The sequence below is a fragment of the Carcharhinus amblyrhynchos genome, chromosome 4, assembly GCF_965287045.1.
Source record: "Carcharhinus amblyrhynchos chromosome 4, sCarAmb.v2.hapA, whole genome shotgun sequence".
In the NCBI taxonomy this organism is placed as follows: domain Eukaryota; kingdom Metazoa; phylum Chordata; class Chondrichthyes; order Carcharhiniformes; family Carcharhinidae; genus Carcharhinus; species Carcharhinus amblyrhynchos.
The window spans coordinates 65963767-65985088 of NC_137327.1; the positions used below are offsets into that span (position 1 = coordinate 65963767).

The 21322-nt window shown below is 46.4% G+C and overlaps 1 protein-coding gene across 2 annotated transcripts in view; it reads left to right on the forward strand.

Annotated features, from left to right (window-relative positions):
- The window catches only part of polr2c (RNA polymerase II subunit C), a 36821-nt gene that overhangs the window by 12069 nt on the left and 3430 nt on the right, over positions 1–21322 (forward strand). For both annotated transcript variants that reach the window (XM_080187288.1, XM_080187290.1), the window contains exons 5-8: positions 1958–2086; positions 2925–2976; positions 6802–6970; positions 8167–8241. In XM_080187288.1, coding sequence (XP_080043414.1) covers positions 1958–2086; positions 2925–2976; positions 6802–6970; positions 8167–8241 — 425 coding nt within the window. The remainder of the gene's footprint in view (positions 1–1957; positions 2087–2924; positions 2977–6801; positions 6971–8166; positions 8242–21322) is intronic.

The following is a 21322-nucleotide window of genomic DNA, read 5'->3' on the forward strand; positions in this document are numbered from 1 at the left end:
GTTTATTTGATAGTAAACCCACAAGCTTTTGGGGTTTGCCCCTTCGTCAGGTGAGTGGAGAGTTCTAGTCTCAAACAGAGCATGTAAAGGCACACACAGTCTCCAGAATACTGATCAGAATGTGAGTCTTTACAGCTAATCAATTCTTAATGAGTGAAGAATTTAAAAACACTTTTAAGAATTGATTAGCTGTAAAGACTCGCACTCTAATCAGTATTCTGTAAACTGTATGTGCCTTTATATGTTCTGTTTGAGACCAGAACACTCTACTCACCTGACGAAGGGGCAAACCCTGAAAACTTGTGGGTTTACTATCAAATAAACTTGTTGGACTTTAACCTGGTGTTGTGAGACTTCCTACAGGGGAGGTCCGAGAGGATTGGCGAAGAGCCAATGTTGTACCTTTGTATTAGAAGGGTAGCAAGAATAATCGAGGTAATTATAGGCCGGTGAGCCTTACGTCAATGGTAAGGAAATCATTGGAGAAGATTTGACAAGACAGGATTTACTCCCTCTTGGAAATAAGTGGATGTATTGGCTAGAGGCAACATGGTTTTGTGAAAGGGAGGTCATGTCTCATGAACTTGATCGAGTTTTTCAAGGAAGTGATGAAGATGGTAGGTGAGGCTAGGGCAATTGATGTTGTCTACATGGACTTCAGCAAGGCCTTTGACAAGGTCCCTCATGGCAGACTGATGCGGAAGGTGAAGTTGCATGGGATCAGAGGTGAGCTGGCAAGGTGGATACAGAACTGGCTCGGTCATAGAAGACAGAGAGTAGCAGTGGAAGAGTGTGTTTCTGATTGGAGGGCTATGACCAGTGGCGTTCCTCAGGGATCAGTGCTGGGATCTTTGCTGTTTGTAATATATATAAATGATTTGGAGGAAAATGTAACTGGTTTGATTAGTAAGTTTGTTGGACAACATGAAGGTTGGTGGATTTGGAATAGCAATGAAGACCGTTAAAGGATACGGCAAGATATAGATCAGTTGGAGGCTTGGGAGGATAGATGGCAAATGGAGTTTAATCGGACAAATGTGAGGTAATGCATTTTGGAAGGCCTAATACAGACAGGAAATACACAGTAAATGGCAGAACCCTTAAGAGTATTGATAGGCAGAGGGATCTGGGTGTATAGGTTCACAAGTCACTGAAAGTGGCCACACAAGTGGAGAAGGTAGTTAAGGCATATGGCACGCTTGTCTTCGTCGGCCAGGACATTGTGTTTAAGAATTGGCAAGTCATGTTGCAGCTTTATAGAACCTTAGAAAGGCTGCACTTGGAATATAGTGTTCAATTTTGGTCGCCACACTACCAGAAAGATGTCAAGCTTTGGAGAAGGTACAGAAAAGATTTACTGGGATGTTGCCTGGCACGGAGGGCACTAGCTATGACGAGAAGTTGGAGAAACTTGGTTTGTTCTTACTGGAACGACGGAGATTGAAAGGTGACCTGATAGAAGTCAACAAAATTATGAGGGGCAAATGGATATTCAGGAGCTTTTTCCCAGGGTGAAGGAGTCAATTACTAGAGGACATAGGTGGGAGGAGCAAGATTTAAAGGAGATATATGAAGCAAGGATTTTTTACACAGAAGGTGGTGGATGCTAGAACTCGCTGCGAAGGGAGGTAGTGGAAGCAGATATAATGAGTTTTAAGGAGTGTCTAGACAAATACATGAATAGGATGGAAATGGAAGGATATGGTCCCCAGGAGGGTAGGGGGTTTTAATTCAGTCGAGCAGCATAGTCGGTGCAGGCTTGGAGGGCCGAAGTGCCTGTTCCTGTGCTGTAACTTTCTTTGTTCTTTGTGTTATGTGTGTGTGTGTTTCACTTTGAGTGTGGGTGTGTGTTAGATGTGCTGTGCAGCATTGCGCATGTCATGTTTATTTCGTGGTGCTGTGTTTCTCAGGAACATTGCTGTGTGGACTCTGCTTACCGTATCATCTCTACCCCCAGGACTGCACCTGTGATGAGTTCTGCCCAGAATGTTCAGTGGAGTTAACACTCGATGTGAAGTGTAATGAAGATCAGACTCGACATGTCACATCCCGGGATCTATTGTCCAACAATTCCCGGGTTATCCCTGTGAGTGCTGAATGCTGATTCCTGACCTCATTCCATGGTTTGGTGACAATGGGAGTATAATCATTTCCAGAGGGTTTTACCCATCTAATACAATGTCAGATGGGGCTGGAAATTGAATTATGAATGTTCATCATAGTCAGTTGGTGCTGAACGAGGACTCTGTGGGAAGGTTGATCACTGTTGGGGAATTTAAGCGAACAAACTCGGGGGGGGGTGCGGGGAGACGCGGTCAGGTTGTTTGCACCATGATCTGTTGGGGATCCACTCAATCTCCACTTATTTGAGTGTAATTCTAATCACTGTGGTAAAATTCTTATTGAGGAACGAGAGCCAGAGGTAAATTAAAGCAGAAAGTGCTAGAGAAACTTAGCAGGTCTGACAGCATCTTGGAGAGAGTATAGTACCAACTTTATGAGCCTGGATGATCCTTCGTCAGAGAAATGTTGGTTCTATTCTCTCTGCACAGATGCTGTCAAACCTGCTGAGTTTCTCCAACATTTTCTGTCTTTATTTCAGATTCCAGCATCCGCAATATTTTGCCTTTATCTTGGAAGTAAATTAGGCTCAGGATCTTTGTGGACTCTCCAATAATTAGAATATAAATTTTGAACAGAGCAACGTGTCTCGAGTGAGAAACTTCTTGTGTGAGCTTGGGTAGTAGAGGCCCCAGAATGGCAGTTGATTGGTGCAACACACTGCTGAGGTTCCAGTCTGTTTGTGTCATGGTTGAAATGGAAGCTGTCTTTATAAAAGTTTTGCACTATCAACTTACCTTCACACAAAAGGAATAATAATAACTAACATTACAAACTTACTGCTTTTCTTCTCATTCAACCAGGTCACATCTCGTAGCCGAGACAATGATCCCAATGATTATGTGGAACAGGATGGTGAGCAGTTGTTCTGGTTGATTATGGATTTTGGAATGTGTAACTGAGATAAGCCAGATCTATAGGGTGTGTTTTATCCCCATGCACTCTCGATTCTCTGCATGTTCAGAAGTGAATGTGATCCTAACTCCAAGGAACAGGCCATTTGACCAATTCTATTTGTGTCAACTTTTTGAAATGGCATCGTACTCAGTCCTCGTCAGTCCTTCCTCTTTGAATACCTGTCCCAACATCCTTCAGCTCTGGCCATGGCGCTCTCACAGAGGAAGTAACTGATTTATTCCGATGGTCAAAAAGGACAGTAGGAGGAGAGGTAATAAGCCGTGGATAACGAAGGAGGTGAAGGAAAGTGTTAAATTAAAAGCGGAGGTGTTTAGAGTAGCTAAGAGTAGTGGCTGAGAAGAGGATTGGGAGAGGTTTAAATGTCAACAAAGATTGACAAAGAAGTTGATAAAGGAGGGTAGGAGAAACTATGAAGCTGGGCTAGCGCTTAATATAAGAAAGGATAGCAAGAGTTTTTATAAATATATAAAAAGGAAGAGGCTGGCTAGGGTGAACGTTGGTCCCTTACAGGATGAGAAGGGGGACTTAGTGGTAGGGGATGGGGATATGGCTGAGGTCTTGAATAACTTTTTTGTTTCTGTCTTCACGGACGAGGATGTGAATAATTTGCCAGGTGTTAGAGATGGAAAGGTGGTAGAACTGGAGGGTTTTAATGACATTACCGTTAATAGAGAGGCGGTGCTTGACATATTGGAGGGGCTGATTGTGGACAAGTCGCCAGGACCGGGTGGAATGCATCCGAGGGTTCTGAAAGAAATGGCGGAGGTGATAGTGGATGCCTTGGTGGTTATTTTCCAGACGTCGCTGGATTCCGGGGAAGTGCCGGAAGATTGGAAAACGGCTAATGTTACGCCGTTGTTTAAGAAGGGTGGCAGGCAAAAGGCAGGGAATTATAGGCCGGTTAGTTTAACGTCTGTTGTAGGTAAAATGTTAGAATCCGTCATCAAGGAGGAAATAGCGAGGCATCATGAGGGGAATTGCTTGATAGAGCAGACGCAGCACAGTTTCGTTAAAGGGAAGTCGTGTCTGACAAATTTACTGGAGTTCTATGAGGATGTGTCTAGGGCGGTGGATAGAGGAGAGCCGGTGGATGTGGTCTTTCTGGATTTTCAGAAGGCGTTTGACAAGGTACCTCACAAGAGGTTATTGCAGAAGGTCAGGGGGCATGGAGTTGGGGGTAGGGTGTTAGCGTGGATAGAGGTTTGGCTGTCAAATAGGAGGCAGAGAGTGGGGGTCAATGGGTGCTATTCGGGTTGGCGGATGGTGACTAGTGGAGTGCCCCAGGGGTCGGTGCTGGGGCCTCAGCTATTTACCATTTATATAGATGATCTGGAGGAGGGAACCGAGTGTATGGTGTCGAAATTTGCTGATGACACCAAGATTGGTGGAACGGCAAATTGTGCGGAGGGTGTGGAGAGTCTGCAGAAGGATCTAGATAGGCTGGGCGAATGGGCCAGGAACTGGCAAATGGAATTTAATGTTGGCAAGTGTGAGGTGGTCCACTTTGGTAGGAATAATGGTAGGAAGGATTATTACTTACGTGAAGAAAAACTACAGCAGGCGACGGTGCAGAGGGACCTCGGGGTCCTTGTGCATGAGTCGCAAAATCCCAGCTTGCAGGTGCAGCAGGTGGTCAGGAAGGCAAATGGGATGCTGGCCTTCATAGCGAGGGGGATTGAATATAAAAGTAGGGAGGTCTTGCTGCGGCTGTATAGGGCATTGGTGAGGCCGCAGCTGGAGTACTGTGTGCAGTTTTGGGCGCCGTACTTACGCAAGGATATTTTGGCCTTGGAGGGAGTGCAGAGGTGGTTTACTAGGCTGATGCTGGAGTTGAGGGGGTTGAGCTATGAGTAGAGGCTGAATAAACTAGACTTGTACTCATTAGAGTTTAGAAGAATGAGGGGAGATCTCATTGAGACGTATAAGATGAAGAATGGGATGGATAGGATAGAGGTGGAGAGACTCTTCCCGCTCAGAAAGGATAGTAGGACTAGGGGGCACAGCCTCAAGATAAAGGGGGGGTGGTTTAGAACGGAGTTGAGGAGGAACTTCTTCGCTCAAAGGGTGGTGAATCTCTGGAATTCTCTGCCCGTTGAAGTGGTGGAGGCTGCCTTGCTAAATATTTTTAAGACGCGGGTTGATGGGTTTTTGATAAGAGAGGGGATTAAGGGTTATGGGGAGAGGGCGGGAATGTGGAACTGAGCCGCAACAGATCAGCCATGATCTTATTGAATGGTGGGGCAGGCTCGAAGGGCTAGATGGCCTACTCCTGCTCCTGTTTCTTATGTTCTTATGTCTGTAGGTTTCCTTGCTGTGCGAAACTTGTACATATTCTGTTTGTGTCCAAAGAACAGCTCCACACCAATAAGTCAAATTGACAACCAATCAGCCTTTTCCTCTGGATATAAATTTTTGTGGTAGTTTGAAATTTGGTATTGATGTGTTTGTCCTAATGAATACCAGACAAAAAGATTTACTGACATGTTCCTCTTTGCAGCAATATTCAAATTCTGTAATACCAAATGCTTGTTCATTGAATGGCCTGCCCCGCCATTCAATAAGATCATGGCTGATCTGTCGTGGCTCAGTTCCACATTCCCGCCCTCTCCCCATAACCCTTAATCCCCTCTCTTATCAAAAACCCATCAACCCGCGTCTTAAAAATATTTAGCGAGGTAGCCTCCACCACTTCAACGGGCAGAGAATTCCAGAGATTCACCACCCTTTGAGTGAAGAAGTTCCTCCTCAACTCCGTTCTAAACCACCCCCCCTTTATCTTGAGGCTGTGCCCCCTAGTCCTACTGTCTTTTTTGAGCGGGAAGAGGCTCTCCACCTCTATCCTATCCATCCCATTCATCATCTTATACGTCTCAATGAGATCTCCCCTCATTCTTCTTAACTGTCCTGTTCTAACGTGAACTGCCCTAACATTTCCAACCACACTCATACCCAAAATCCCTCATCCCTATTAACATCCAGGTTAAATCCCCCCCATCCCCATTAACATCCCAGTTAAACCCTCCTCATTCTTGTTAACATCCGGGTTACTCACCCTTCATCCCTGTTAACATTTGGGTTAAACCCCCTCTCATTAACATCCGAGTCAAACTCCCCATCATCTCTATTAACATCTGGGCTAAGCCTCCCTCCTTGTTAACACCCGGGTTAAACGCTTGTGTCTTATATTGACTAAAGTGTGGGGCCAAAATTGTCCAATTGAAGGCTAAGCTGTGATGAGATAGATCATGGGTGAAGTTGAGAGCAGGGATCATTATTACAAAGGATGAAATCAGCTGGTAAGAGCTGGGAATGTAATGCCAAGGGAAATGTCAGCACTGAACAGCAAATTAAGGAGAGGGGATATGAGAGAAGAACCAGGGCTCAGGCTCAGTGCTTGAGTTTTTTGTGTGGGTGGATGAATGGTTCTTCAGGGAGTAACTGGGACAATGGGGTGGTCAGCTGAGGAAGGTATTGCAGTGGACGGGGAAGGGTTTGAGGAGGCAGTAAGGAGGAAGCTGTGGATTGTCAAATTGATCATTGGGGGTATAGGTATTTATTATATGTACATATTGTAAAGGTATTCTGAATTGCTCAGAGAGTAGTAGGGAGTATTGGATTATGAGTGTGGGTGATGGGAGACAGTGGACATTAGTGTTGGGGCATTGATTTCAGGGGTTGGATGCATGTCGATGAATAAGCACTGATTGTGGGGTGATATGGTCAGTCTTGGTTAGACGATGGTGGTCTCTTTGCCTTTCCCAGATATCCTGATTGTGAAGTTAAGGAAGGGACAGGAACTGAGACTCCGAGCTTACGCCAAGAAGGGTTTTGGGAAGGAACATGCCAAGTGGAACCCAACAGCCGGGGTGTCTTTTGAATATGACCCTGACAATGCACTGCGGCACACAGTGTACCCCAAACCTGAGGAATGGTGAGGCTTGCTCTGAATTTATACTGGCACAAATTGCTATTCTTCATCCAGCCCTGAGGGGATGGGGTGGAAGCCGGGGTGAGGGTAGTGGGGGAGGGAGGGATGTTGCGTAAGACGCTGGGGATGACGTGTGGGTGACTTTGAGAGCTGGAGTGAGGGGATGGATGGGGTGAGGTAGTGGGTTGGGTGAGGGAGTGGGATGGAATTCGGCTGGTTGGGAGTGGCGTCATGTACTGATTTGAGGAGGTACAGTATATGGGTATGGGGACAGGAGGGGGAGGGGTACAGGATGGGGGAGTTGAGGGGATACAGTATGGGAAGGTGGTGTATAGGGAGAGGATACAGGATGGGAAGGTGTTGTGTAGGGAGGGGATACAGGATGGGAGCTGGTGTATAGAGAGGGCTACTGGGTGGGGAGCTAGTGTATAGGTAATGGGGTACAGGATGTGCAGCTGGTGTATAAGAAGGTGGGTACAGGATGAGTCGCAGGTGTATGGGAGAAGTGGTACAGGATGGAAACTGGTGTATGGAGAAGCAGGGTACAGGATGGGAGCTGATGTATTGGTGGTGGGGTGCAGGATGGGGCGGTGGTGTATAGAGAGGAGACACAGGATGGGGAGGTGGTGTATAGGGAGGGGACACAGGATGGGGTGGTGGTGTCCAGGGAAGGGATTCAGGACTGGGTGGTGGTGCACAGGGAGACAATACAGGATTGGGTGGTGATGTATAGGGCGAGGATACACAGTGGGAGCTGGTGTACAGAGAAGGGTATAGGATGGGGACCTGGTGTCTAGAGAAGGGAATACAGGATGGGGAGCTGGTGTCTAAAGAGGAGGATACAGGATGGGGAGATGTTGTATTGGGAGGGGGGCATAGGATGAGGACTAGTGTATTGGGAGGGGTTTATAGGATGGGTAGTTGTTGTATTGGGAGGGGGATACAGGATGAGGACCTAGTGTATAGTGAGGTACAGGAATGGGAGGTGGTTTACAGGAAGAGTGGGACAGGATAGGAGATCAGGGTGGAAAATGAGATATTTCAATGCTGTGTTACTTTGAGTGAAGAGGAGAGGCCAGGTAAACATAGGGGAAAGGATATTGCTGGGTGACATGGAAGGGGAGATACCTTTTGGAGGGGAGATGTTTAAATTGTGTTCCTGTTTCTTAAGTGTTCATCATTGCTATGATTTTTTTAAGGCCCAAAAGTGAGTATTCTGAACTGGACGATGAGGAGATTCAAGCTCCATATGATCCGAATGGCAAACCAGAAAGGTACAAACATTCATTCTCATTTTTCATATGTGACCTTAACTCCAAAGGCCCATCCCTAATCATCCATGAGAAGGGGTTTATGAGCTCCCTTCTTGAACCACTGTAGCACATGTGCTATAGTTACACTCACAGTGGTGTTTGGAAGGGAGTTCCAGGATTTTGACCTAGTGACAGTGAAGGAATGGCAATATATTTCCAAGTCAGAATGGTGAGAGACTTTGAGGGGTGAGGTTCCAGGTATCTGCTGCTCTTGTCCTTCCAGATGGTAGTAGTTGTGGGTTTGAAACGTGCTGCCTGGTGAGTTGCTGCAGTGCATCTTGTAGATGGTACACACTGCTGCCACAATTCATCAGTGGTGAAGGGATGGAATGTTTACAGAAAGGATAGCAATCAAGCTGGCTGTTTTGTCCTAGATGATATTGAGCTTCTTGAGTACTGTTGGAGCTGCACTCATCCAGGGAAGTGGAGAGTATTCTATCACATTCCTGAGTTGTGCTCAGAAGATGGTGGACAGACTTTGGAAAGTCAGGAGGTGAGTTACTCATGACAGGATTCCTAGTCATACACCTGCTCTGATACTATTCCAGTTCAGTTTTGTGTCCGTGGTAACCCCCAGGATGTTGATAGTGCGGTACTCAGCGATGGTAACGCCATTGAATGTCAAAGGGTGATGGTTAGATTCTCTCTTGTTATGGAGTCATGGCCCATCGAATCTGAACCACAAAACTGCACTAAATCTATATTAATCCAAAGATGTTAAATGGATTAGCCACAGTAAATTCACAGGATTAAGGGATAGGGCTTGGGTAGGGGGTGGATGTAGGCCTGCGTAAGAGGCCCTGTTGGAGAGTAGGTGCAGATTTGATGGGCTGAATGGCCCCCTTCTGCACATGAGGGATTCTCTTAATCCTAACCCCACTTTCCAGCACTTGGCACATAGCCTTAAATGTTTTAACCTTACGCGTGCTCGTCCACATACTTTTTAAAGGTTTCTTGCCTCTGTCACCCTCCCAGGCAGTGCAAAGCTGCTTCTTTTGTTTTTCGATCTGGCTAGAGTTTCTTAGTCTGAAACAGGAGCTGTAATTAGTTAGTTAATAGAACAATCAGGTGTAATCCAGTTCAAAAGCATTGTTTTTGAGACCTATAAAGAGCCAACCTCAATGCTGATCTGAAGTAGAGTGCTTGGAGTTTGGTGTAAACAGGAAGTTAAATGAAGCAGGAAGAAGGTGAAGCTGAAAGATCGATGCAGTAGTCAGACTCAGTCTGTGCAGGAGCAGAGCGCTACAAAGTATCATATGCACCGAGAGAGTGAGGATACTCTTTTTGGTCGGTAAGGTTTGAAAAATTGTTATCAGAGTGGAGAGTGGCAGCAGCTTCAGTTTAAAGGGATAAGAAGTGGCAGGAGAGCACCAAACTGTGCTCTGCTCCTTGTGCTGTATGTGGAAGACCAGGAACATTTCCAGAGCTCGGGATCAGCACGAGTGCAGGAATTGTCTCCAGCTGCAGCTCCTAGAAGCCCAAGTTTCAAGGCTGGAGCAGCAGGTGGGAACGCTGTGTGGAGCATCCATGAGGCAGAGAGTATTGTGGATTGCACATATAGAGAGGTGGTCACACCGCAGGCTCAGAGTCCACAGGCAGGAAGGAAATAGGTGACCACCAGGCAGAGCAAGAGGACAAGGCACACAGTGCAGCAAACTATTGGAGCTATTCCACGCAAAACAGATATACCGTTTTGGATATTGCTGAGGGGAATGGTCTTTCAGGGGATAACAGCAGCAGCGAAATTGGCTATGCTGCACAGGGGAGGAGCAATAGGTATTGAAATGCAATAGTCACTGAAATGCAATAGTCACAGGGGATACAATTATAAGGGTGATAGGCATTTCTGTGGCTGCAAACGAGACTCCAGTATGGTATGTCGCCTTCCTGGTGCTAAGGTCAACAATGTCTCAGAGAAATTGCAGGATATTCTGGAAGGAGAGGGTGAACAGCCAGTGGTTGCGGTATACATTGGTACAAATGACATAGGGGATGATGTCCTAAAAGCAGAATTTGGGAGCTAGGAAGCAAGCTGAAAAGTAGGATCTCAAAGATAGTTAGTTCAGGATTACTACTTGTGCCGAGTGCAGGTCAGAGTAGAAACGGCAGGATATATTGGATTTTACTTTGAATTGATTTTATTATTGTTATTACTATTGTTTTATTATTGTATCGTTTCTTGCACGCTATACAGACAAAAAGCATACTATTCATAGAGAAGGCAGAATGTAGTGTTACAGTCATAGATGGTGTGTAGAGAAAAATCAACTTAATGCAAGGTGAGTCCATTTAGAAGTCTGACAGCAGCAGGGAAGAAGCTGTTCATGAGTCAATTGGTACTTGATCTCAGACTTTTGTATCTTGATAGGATGAATACGTGGCTGCAAAGATAATGTGAGAGGGAGGGTTTCACATTCCTGGGGCATTAGGACTGGTTCTACGGGAGGTGGGACCTATACAAACTGGACAGGTTACACCTGGGCAAGACTGGGATTGTTGTCCTTGGGGAGGTACTTGCTACAGTGACTGGGAAGGATTTAAACTAATATGGCAAGGGGATGGGAACCTTTGTAAAGATTCAGAGCAGAGGGGAATCAAGAACAAGACCAAAAGACAGCAAGAAAAATGATAGGCAGAGCAATCAGGAGTCGGAGTCAGATAAGTACGTGGTAAAAAAATAATAGGAACGAAGAAAGAAACATTAAAGGGCTCATCTTAAGGTTTCCTGTCTGAACATTCAGAACATTTGAAATAAAATTAATGAATTAGTTCGCAGATAGATGTAAAGGGGTATGATATTGTTGGCATTTCGGAGACATGGCTGCAAAATAATCAAGGATGGGAACTACACATTGAGGACTATTCACTGTCTAGGAAGTATAGACAGAAAGGAAAAGGTGGTGGAGTTGCATTGTTGATTAAAGACAATATTGATTCGACACTGAGGAAAGATATTAGCAGAGATGATTTGGAATCTATATGGGTCAAGTTAAGAAACAGCAAGGCCAAAAAATATTTGTGGGGAGTGGTATACAGACCACCAAACTGTAGTGATAATGCTCGGAATAGCATCAGACAGGAAGTCAGATTTGCATGTGCGAAAAGAACATGTGTGATTATGAGTGACTACATATAGATTGCATGAATGAAATTAGTCATGGTATAATAGAAGAAGAATTTCTGAAATGTAAACGGGATGGTTTTCTGAACCAATATGTTGAGGAACCAACAAGGGAACAGGCCATCTTGGATTCAGTATTGTGCAATAAGAAAGGATTAGTTGGCAATTTAATGTGAGAGGACTCTTGGGGATGACCATAATATAATAATGTCAAGGTGGATAGTGACGTAGTTGATTCTGCAAACAAAGTCCTGAATCTCAATGAAGATAACCATGGTGCTTGAGACATGAATTGGCTATGATGGACTGGGAAACAGTAAGGTATTTAAGGAGCAAATAGGTGAACTCCAAAAGTCAGAAATGGGAGAATTCATAACGGGGAACAAAGAAATGCCTGAGGAACTAAATTTCTACTTCTATCTTTGCAAAGGAAGAAATGAGTAATGTACAGAACTACATTAGGGGTGGCACAGTAACACAGTGGTTACGTAGAAACATAGAACATTACAGCACAGTACAGGCCCTTCGGCCCTCAATATTATGCTGAGCTATGTCCAATCCCAAGATCAAGCTATCCCACTCCCTGTCATTCTGGTGTGCTCCGTGTGCCTATCCTTGAAAGTTCCTAAAGCGTCTGACTTCACTATCACAGCAGGCTGTCCATTCCACACCCCAACCACTCTGAGTAAAGAATCTACCTTGGACATCCCTCCTACATTTCCCACCATGAACCTTATAGCTATGCCCCCTAGTGACAGCTACATCCACCCGAGGAAATGGTCTCAATGTCCATTCTATCTATTCGCCTCTTGTCCTCCTCCACTCTAACGAGAAAAGCTCTAGCTCCCTCAACCTTTCCTTATAAGACCTACCCCCAAACCAGGCAGCATCCTGGTAAATTTTCTCTGCCCCCTCTCCAATGCTTCCACATCCTCCTTATAGTGAGGTGATCAGAACTGCACATACTATTCCAAATGTGGTTTCACCAAGGTCCTGTACAGCTGCAGCACGACCCCATGGCTCTTAAACTCAAACCCCTTGTTAATAAACGTTAACACACTATAGGCCTTCTTCACAGCTCTATCCACTTGAATGGCAACCTTCAGAGATCTGTGGATATGAATCCCAAGATCTCTCTGTTCCTCCACATTCCTCAGAATCCTGCTGTTAACCCTGTAATCCGCATTCAAATTTGTCCTACCGGTTGATGTGGTGTATATGGATTTCAGTAAAGTGTTTGGTAAGGATCCCCACAGTAGGCTATTGCAGAAAATACGGAGGCATGGGATTGAGGGTAATTTTGTGGTTTGGATCAGAAATTGGTTAGCTGAAAGAAAACAGAGGGTGATGGTTGATGGGAAATGTTTATCCTGGAGTTCAGTTACTAGTGGTGTACCGCAAGGATCTGTTTTGGGACCGCTGCTGTTTGTCATTTTTATATATGACCTGGATGAGAGCATAGAAGGATGGGTTAGTAAATTTGCAGATGACACTAAAGTTGGTGGAGCTGTGGACAGTGTGGAAGGATGTTGCAGGTTACAGAGGGATATAGATAAGCTGCAGAGCTGGGCTGAGAGATGGCAAATGGAGTTTAATGCAGAAAAGTGTGAGGTGATTCACTTTGGAAGGGGTAACAGGAATAAAGAATACAGGGCTAATGGTAAGATACTTGGTACTGTAGATGAGCAGAGAGATCTGTGTCCATCTGCAAAGATCCCTGAAAGTTGGCACCCGGGTTGATAGGGTGTTAAGAAGGCGAACGGTGTGTTAGCTTTTATTGGTAGAGGGATTGAGTTTCAGAGCCATGATGTCATGTTGCAGCTGTATAAAACTCTGACATGGCCGCATTTGGAGTATTGCATACAGTTCTGGTCGCTGCATTAGAACATAAAACAATGCAGCATAATACAGGCCCTTCGACCCTCGGTGTTGTGCCGAGGTATGTCCGAACCCAAGATCAAGCTATCCCACTCCCTATCATTCTGGTGCATTCCATGTGCCTATCCAATAACCGCTTGAAAGTTCCTAAAGTGCCCGATTCCACTATCACAGCAGGCAGTGCATTCCACACCCCAACCACTCTCTGAGTAAAGAATCTACCTCGGACATCCCTCCTATATTTCCCACCATGAACCTTATAGTTATGCCCCTTAGTAACAGTTACATCAACCTGAGGAAATAGTCTCTGCACGTCCACTCTATCTATCCCCCTTATCATCTTATAAACCTGTATTAAGTTGCCTCTCATCCTCCTCTGCTCGAAAGAGAAAAGTCCCAGCTTCCTCAACCTTTCCTCGTAAGACCTACTCTCCAAACCAGGCAACATCCTGGTAAATCTCCTCTTCACTCTCTCCAATGCTTCCACATCCTTCTTATAGTGTGGTGACCAGAACTGCACACAATATTCCAATGTGGTCTCACCAAGGTCCTGTATAGTTGCAGCATAACTCCATGACTCTTAAACTCAAACCCTCTGCTAATAAACGCTAACACGCTATAAGTCTTCTTCAAGGCTCTATCCACTTGAGTGGCAACCTTCAGAGACCTGTGGATATGAACCCTAAGATCTCTCTGTTCCTCCGCATTCTTGAGAACCCTGCCGCCAACCCTGTAATCAGCATTCAAATTTGTCCTACCTAGATGAATCACCTCACACTTATCAGGGTTAAACTCCGTATGCCACTTTTCAGCCCAGCTCTGCATCTTACAATGTCTCTTTGTAGCCTGCAAGAGTCTTCCACCTCATCTACTACTCCACCAATCTTGGTGTCATCAGCAAATTTACTAGCCCACCCTTCAGACCCATCTTCCAAGTCATTGATAAAAGTCATAAATAGCAGAGAACCCAGCACTGATCCTGGTGGTACACTGCTGGTAACCGGCCTCCAGTCTGAAAATTTTCCCTCCACCCCCATCCTCTGTCTTCTATGAGGTAGCCAGTTACATATCCAATCGGCCAAATTTCCTTCTATCCCACACCACCTTTCTTCATGAGCCTACCATGGGGAACCTTATCAAATGCCTTACTAAAATCCATGTATATGACATCAACTGCTCTCCCTTCATTTACACACTTAGGTACCTTATAGATGATCTGGAGGAGGGAACCGAGTGTATGGTGTCGAAATTTGCTGATGACACCAAGATTGGTGGAACGGCAAATTGTGCGGAGGGTGTGAAGAGTCTGCAGAAGGATCTAGACAGGCTGGGCGAATGGGCCAGGAACTGGCAAATGGAATTTAATGTTGGCAAATGTGAGGTTGTCCACTTTGGTAGGAATAATGGTAGGAAGGACTATTACTTACATGGCGAAAACCTGCAGCAGGCGACAGTGCAGAGGGACCTTGGGGTCCTTGTGCGTGAGTTGCAAAAACCCAGCCTGCAGGTGCAGCAGGTGGTCAGGAAGGCGAATGGGATGCTGGCCTTCATAGCGAGGGGGATTGAATATAAAAGTAGGGAGGTCTTGCTGCAACTGTATAGGGCACTGGTGAGGCCGCAGCTGGAGTACTGTGTGCAGTTTTGGTCACCGTACTTACGCAAGGATATTTTGGCCTTGGAGGGAGTGCAGAGGAGGTTTACTAGGCTGATACCGGAGTTGAGGGGGTTGAACTATGAGGAGAGGCTGAATAAACTAGGCTTGTACTCGTTAGAGTTTAGAAGAATGAGGGGAGATCTCATTGAGACATATAAGATGATGAATGGGATGGATAGGATAGAGGTGGAGAGGCTCTTCCCGCTCAGAAAGGACAGTAGGACTAGAGGGCACAGCCTCAAGATAAAGGGGGGGGGGTGCGGTTTAGAACGGAGTTGAGGAGGAACTTCTTCACTCAAAGGGTGGTGAATCTCTGGAATTCTCTGCCCGTTGAAGTGGTGGAGGCTGCCTCGCTAAATATTTTTAAGACGCGGGTTGATAGGTTTTTGATAGGCAAGGGGATTAAGGGTTATGGGGAGAGGGCGGGAATGTGGAACTGAGACACGACAGATCAGCCATGATCTTATTGAATGGCGGGGCAGGCTCGAAGGGCTAGATGGCCTACTCCTGCTCCTATTTCTTCTGTTCTTAAGCATAGATTACCGTATAGCATTATAGGAAGCATGTGGAAGCATTGGAAAGGGTGCAGAGGAGATTTACCAGGATGTTGCCTGGTATGGTGGAAAGTTCTTATGAGGAAAGGCAGAGTGACTTGAGGCTGTTTACGTTAGAGAGAAGAAGGTTTAGAAGTAACTTAATAGAGGCATACAGGATGATCAGAGGATTAGTTAGGGTGGACAGTGTGAACCTTTTGCCTTGGATGGTGATGGCTAATATGAGGGTACGTAGCTTTAAATTGAGGGGCGATAGATATAGGACAGATGTCAGAGTTAATTTTTTTACTCAGAGTAGTAAGGGCATGGAATGCCCTTCCTTCAATAGTAGTGGACTTGTCAACATTAAGGGCATTTAAAGGGTCATTGGATAAGCATATAGATAATACTGGAATAGTGTAGGTTAGATGGGCTTTAGATTCGTTTCACAGGTCAGCGCAACATCGAGGGCCTAAGGGCCTGTACTGCGCTGTAATGTTCTATGTTCTGTGAATCACCTCGCACTTATCAGGGTTAAACTCCACCTGTCACTTTTCAGCCCAGTTCTGCATCCTGTCAATGTCTCTTTGCAGCCTACAACAGTCCTCCATCTCATCCACTACTCCACCAATCTTGGTGTCATAGCAAATTTACTGACCAACCTTCAGCCCCCTCCTCCAAGTCATTAATAAAAATCACAAGGAGCAAAGGACCCAGCACTGATCCCTGTGGTACACTGCTGGTAACTGGGCTCCAGTCTGAAAATTTTCCATCCACTACCACCCTCTGTCTTCTATGACATAGCCAGTCACTTATCCAATCGGCCAAATTTCCCTCTATCCCACACTTCCTTACTTTCTTCATGAGGCTAACGTGGGGAACCTTATCAAACGCCTTACTAAAATCTATGTATACAATATCAACTGCTCTACCTTCATCTACACACTTAGTTACCTCCTCAAAGAATTCAATCAAATTTGTGAGGCAAGGCTTACCCTCCAGAAATCCGTGCTGACTATCCCGGATTAAGCTGCATTTTTCCAAATGGTCATAAATCCTGTCCCTCAGGACCTTTTCCATTAACTTACTGACCATCAAAGTAAGACTAACAGGCCTATAATCACCAGGGTCATTTCTATTTACTTTCTTGAACAGAGGAACAATGTTCGCCACTCTGCAGTCCTCTGGCACTCTCCCCATGGATAGTGAGGACCCAAAGATCAAAACCAAAGGCTCCCAAACCTTTGACTCCCAAAGAAACCCTTACTTCCCAAAGAATCCTAGGATATATCCCATCTGGCCGAGGGGACTTATCAACCCTCAGGTTTTTCAAAATTGCTCATTCAACTTTTCCTCAGAACATCTATCTCCTCCAGCCTATCAGCCTGTATCATACTCTTATCCTCAAAAACATGGCCCCTCTCCTTGGTAAAAATCGAAGAAAAGTATTCATTCATCGCCTCTCCTATCTCTTCTGACTCCATGCACAATGTGACATCCCACTACTATCCTTGATCGGTCCTAACCTCACCCTGGTCATTCTTTTATTTCTCACATAAGGGTGAGGGGGGAGAGGTATAATTTGAATGTGAGAGGAAGGTTCTTTACGCAGAGTTATGGGGGTATGGAACGCGCTACCGAGGAGGGTGGTGGAGGCAGGAACGTTGGACTCGTTTAAGGTTCAGTTAGACAGACACATGAGTGAAACAAGGATGGAGGGTTATGGTAGGGGCTATTAAATAAGGTCAGAACCTCGTGAGGCACCGGAAATGCAGACTTGTAAGTTAACGTTTTTGTCTTTTTATTCAGCAGGTGGAGGTCCACCTCGTTGTCAAACAAGGGGCATGCACACAGTGGGTCGTGCGTGGGCTGCTCTTGGAGGTTCCGGGAGTGGCCTAGTACTTCGTGTCGGTGTGTGTGCTTGATCGTGGACCGGTAGACGGGTGCCGCAACAGCTCGGTGACTAGCACTGCTGGCTGTGCAGATACATGGATTTGGGCCTGTGTCTGTGGGAGTTTGCGCATTCTCCCTGTGGTTGCGTGGGTTTCCTCCGGGCGCTCCGGTTTCCTCCCACACCCCAAAGATGTGCTCTTAGGCTGATTGGTTTACTAAATTGACAGTATTCTCCCCTGAATCTGGTTAAGTTAGGGGTTCTATTCGTAGACACGCAGGGTAGAATAGGTGTAGGGTGATGCGGCGGCGCGGGCTCATTGGGCCGAAGGGCCTGTTTCCCGTGCTGGGTTGTTCTTTGTTCTTTGTTTGTATAAGAGTAAAAAGCCTCGTGGTTTTCCTTTATCTGACCTGCCAAGGACTTCTCATGCCCCCTCATAGTTCTCCTAAGCCCTTTTTTTTAGCTCATTCCTTGCTACCTTGTAACCCTCAAGCAACCCAACTGAACCTTGTTTTCTCATCCTCGCATACACTTCCTTTTTCCTTTTGACAAGACATTCAACCTCTTTTGTGAACCAAGGGCCAGGTAAGTTCGTGTGGAAGTTTTCAATACTACTACAGTGAATAATGGAGGGGCATGTGATGTGCTGTTTCTGTATGATGTGGGAGCTGGTGGACCCCAGGGTCCTTCCCAGTGACCATGTCTGCAGTAAGTGCAGGTTGCTGGAGGAGCTCCAGCTCAAGGTAGATGAGCTGGCCTCTGAGCTTCAGACACTGAGGCTCATCAGGGGGAGAGGGGGTGCCATTGTCAATGGGGTGCAAGAGACATCCACCCCCCTCCTAGACTGGCTAACTCCTAAGGGTCAGGAACAAGAGGGGGCTGCTAAGAGGAAGAAGGAGGGTGGGGACCGAATGCCTCAGCCTCTCAATCTGCATAACAGGTTTGAGGTTCTTGCTTCCAGTCTGGACGAGAATGAGGGAGGTGAGCTTGGTGAGCAAACTGCACACAGTACAGTGATGCAGACGCAGGATATAGCAAAGAGAAGGTGATAAGGAACGTAGTTGTAATTGGGGATAGTGGGGTTAAGGGTATTGACACTGACCTGTGTCACAATGACAAAGTGCACAGAAGGGTGTGTTGTCTGCCTGGTGCTCGGGTCCAGGATGTCACATCCGGGCTGCAGAGGAACCTGGAGTGGGAGGGTGAGAATCCGGTCATTGTAGTACATGTGGGTGCCAACGACGTAGGCAAAATGCAAACTGAGGATCTGGGGAGGGAGTATGAAAAGCTGGGAATGGAATTAAGAAGTAGAACCGACAAGGTGGTTATCTCTGGATTACTACCTGAACCATGTGCAGACGGGCGTAGGGTTGATAAGATTAAGGAAGTGAACGGGTGGCTCAGGAATTGGTGTGGGAGGAATGAGTTTGAACTTATGGGGCATTGGCATCAGTATTGGGGTAGGTGGGACCTGTTCGGGTGGGATGGGGTTGGTCTGAACCGTGCTGGGACCAGAGTCCTGGCGAATCGTGTAAATAGGACTGTAGGTAGGGCTTTAAACTAATTAGGGGGGGAGGGTGCGAGGGTAGGTGACATTACGGGGTCTAAAGTCAAGGAGAGGGTACAGGTAAGGGAAGAGGCCGAGGATGTCCCAATAATAAAGGGAGTAGGGGGCGTGAGTATGGTTGGTGGCGTTCTGGCAAATAGGGTCCAGGTGAAGGCTGTGATGAAGGCACTTTATCTAAATGCACGAAGCATTCAGAATAAAGTGGATGATCTGGTGGCCATTACAGAGACGTGGCTGCAAGGTGACAGGGACTGGGAGCTGAATGTCCAGGGGTATCAAGTGTTTAGGAAGGATAGGCGGGAGGAAAAAAGGGGGGGGGCGTAGCTCTGCTGATTAAGGATAGCATCAGGGTGGTAGCAAGGGATGATATAGGAACCAAAGAGCAGAAAGTGGAATTGTTGTGGGTGGAGATTAGGAACAGCAAAGGGAGGAGGACGCTGGTGGGTGTCGTCTGTAGGCCCCCAAATAATGATCTGGAGGTGGGGCGGGCTGTTAACGCGCAAATAAGTGTGGCGTGCAGGAATGGAACGGCGATAATTATGGGGGATTTCAATCTACATATTGATTGGTCGGCCCATGTTGGACGCGGTGGGCTCGAGGAGGAGTTCTTGGAATGCTGCCGGGATAGTTTCCTTGAACGGTGTGTGTTGGAGCCGACGAGGGAGCGAGCTATCTTGGATCTGGTGTTATGTAACGAGGCGGGTAGAATTAGGGACCTTGTGGTGAAGGATCCTCTTGGGGAGAGTGATCATTGTATGGTGGAGTTGCTGGTGCAGATGGAAGAGGAGAAAGTGGGTTCCCGGACACGCGTCCTTTGTTTGAACAGAGGGGAGTACGGTAGGATGAGAGAAGAATTGGTGAATGTTGACTGGGGGAGCACGTTGGAAGGTAGGTCTGCTGAGGAGCAGTGGAGGATCTTTAAGGAGATCTTTCTTGGTGCTCAGCAGAAATTTATTCCGATGGTTAAAAAGGACCGTAGGAGGAGAGGTAATAAGCCGTGGATAACGAAGGAGGTGAAGGAAAGTGTTAAATTAAAAGCGGAGGCGTTTAGAGTAGCTAAGAGTAGTGGGCGAGAAGAGGATTGGGAGAGGTTTAAATGTCAACAAAGATTGACAAAGAAGTTGATAAAGAAGGGTAGGATAAACTATGAAGCTGGGCTAGCGCTTAATATAAAAAAGGATAGCAAGAGTTTTTATAAATATATAAAAAGGAAGAGGCTAGCTCGGGTGAATGTTGGACCCTTAGAGGATGAGAGGGGGGACTTAGTGGTAGGGGATGGGGAAATGGCTGAGGCCTTGAATAACTTTTTTGTTTCTGTCTTCACGGAGGAGGACGTGAATAATTTGCCGGGTGTTAGCGATGGAAAGATGGTAGGACTGGAGGGTCTCAATGACATTATTGTTACTAGAGAGGCGGTGCTCGACAGACTGGAGGGACTGATTGTGGACAAGTCCTCAGGACCGGATGGAATGCATCCGAGGGTTCTGAAAGAAATGGCGGAGGTGATAGTGGATGCCGTGGTGGTTATTTTCCAAACGTTGCTGGATTCCGGGGAAGTGCCGGAAGATTGGAAAACGGCTAATGTTACGCCGTTGTTTAAGAAGGGTGGCAGGCAAAAGGCAGGGAATTATAGGCCGGTTAGTTTAACGTCTGTTGTAGGTAAGATGTGAGAATCCATCATCAAGGAGGAAATAGCGAGGCATCTTGAGGGGAATTGCTTGATAGAGCAGACGCAGCACGGTTTCGTTAAGGGGAAGTCGTGTCTGACAAACTTATTGGAGTTCTATGAGGATGTGTCTAGGGCGGTGGATAGAGGAGAGCCGGTAGATGTGGTCTTTCTTGATTTTCAGAAGGTGTTTGACAAGGTACCTCACAAGAGGTTATTGCAGAAGGTCAGGGGGCATGGAGTTGGGGGTAGGGTGTTAGCGTGGATAGAGGTTTGGCTGTCTAATAGGAGGCAGAGAGTGGGGGTCAATGGGTGCTATTCGGATTGGCGGTTGATGACTAGTGGAGTGCCCCAGGGGTCGGTGCTGGGGCCTCAGCTATTCACCATTTATATAGATGATCTGGAGGAGGGAACCGAGTGTATGGTGTCAAAATTTGCTGATGACACCAAGATTGGTGGAACGGCAAATTGTGCGGAGGGTGTGGAGAGTCTGCAGAAGGATCTAGATAGGCTGGGCGAATGGGCCAGGAACTGGCAAATGGAATTTAATGTTGGCAAGTGCGAGGTGGTCCACTTTGGTAGGAATAATGGTAGGAAGGACTATTACTTACGTGGCGAAAAACTACAGCAGGCGACAGTGCAGAGGGACTTCGGGGTCCTTGTGCATGAGTCGCAAAAATCCAGCCTGCAGGTGCAGCAGGTGGTCAGGAAGGCTAATGGGATGCTGGCCTT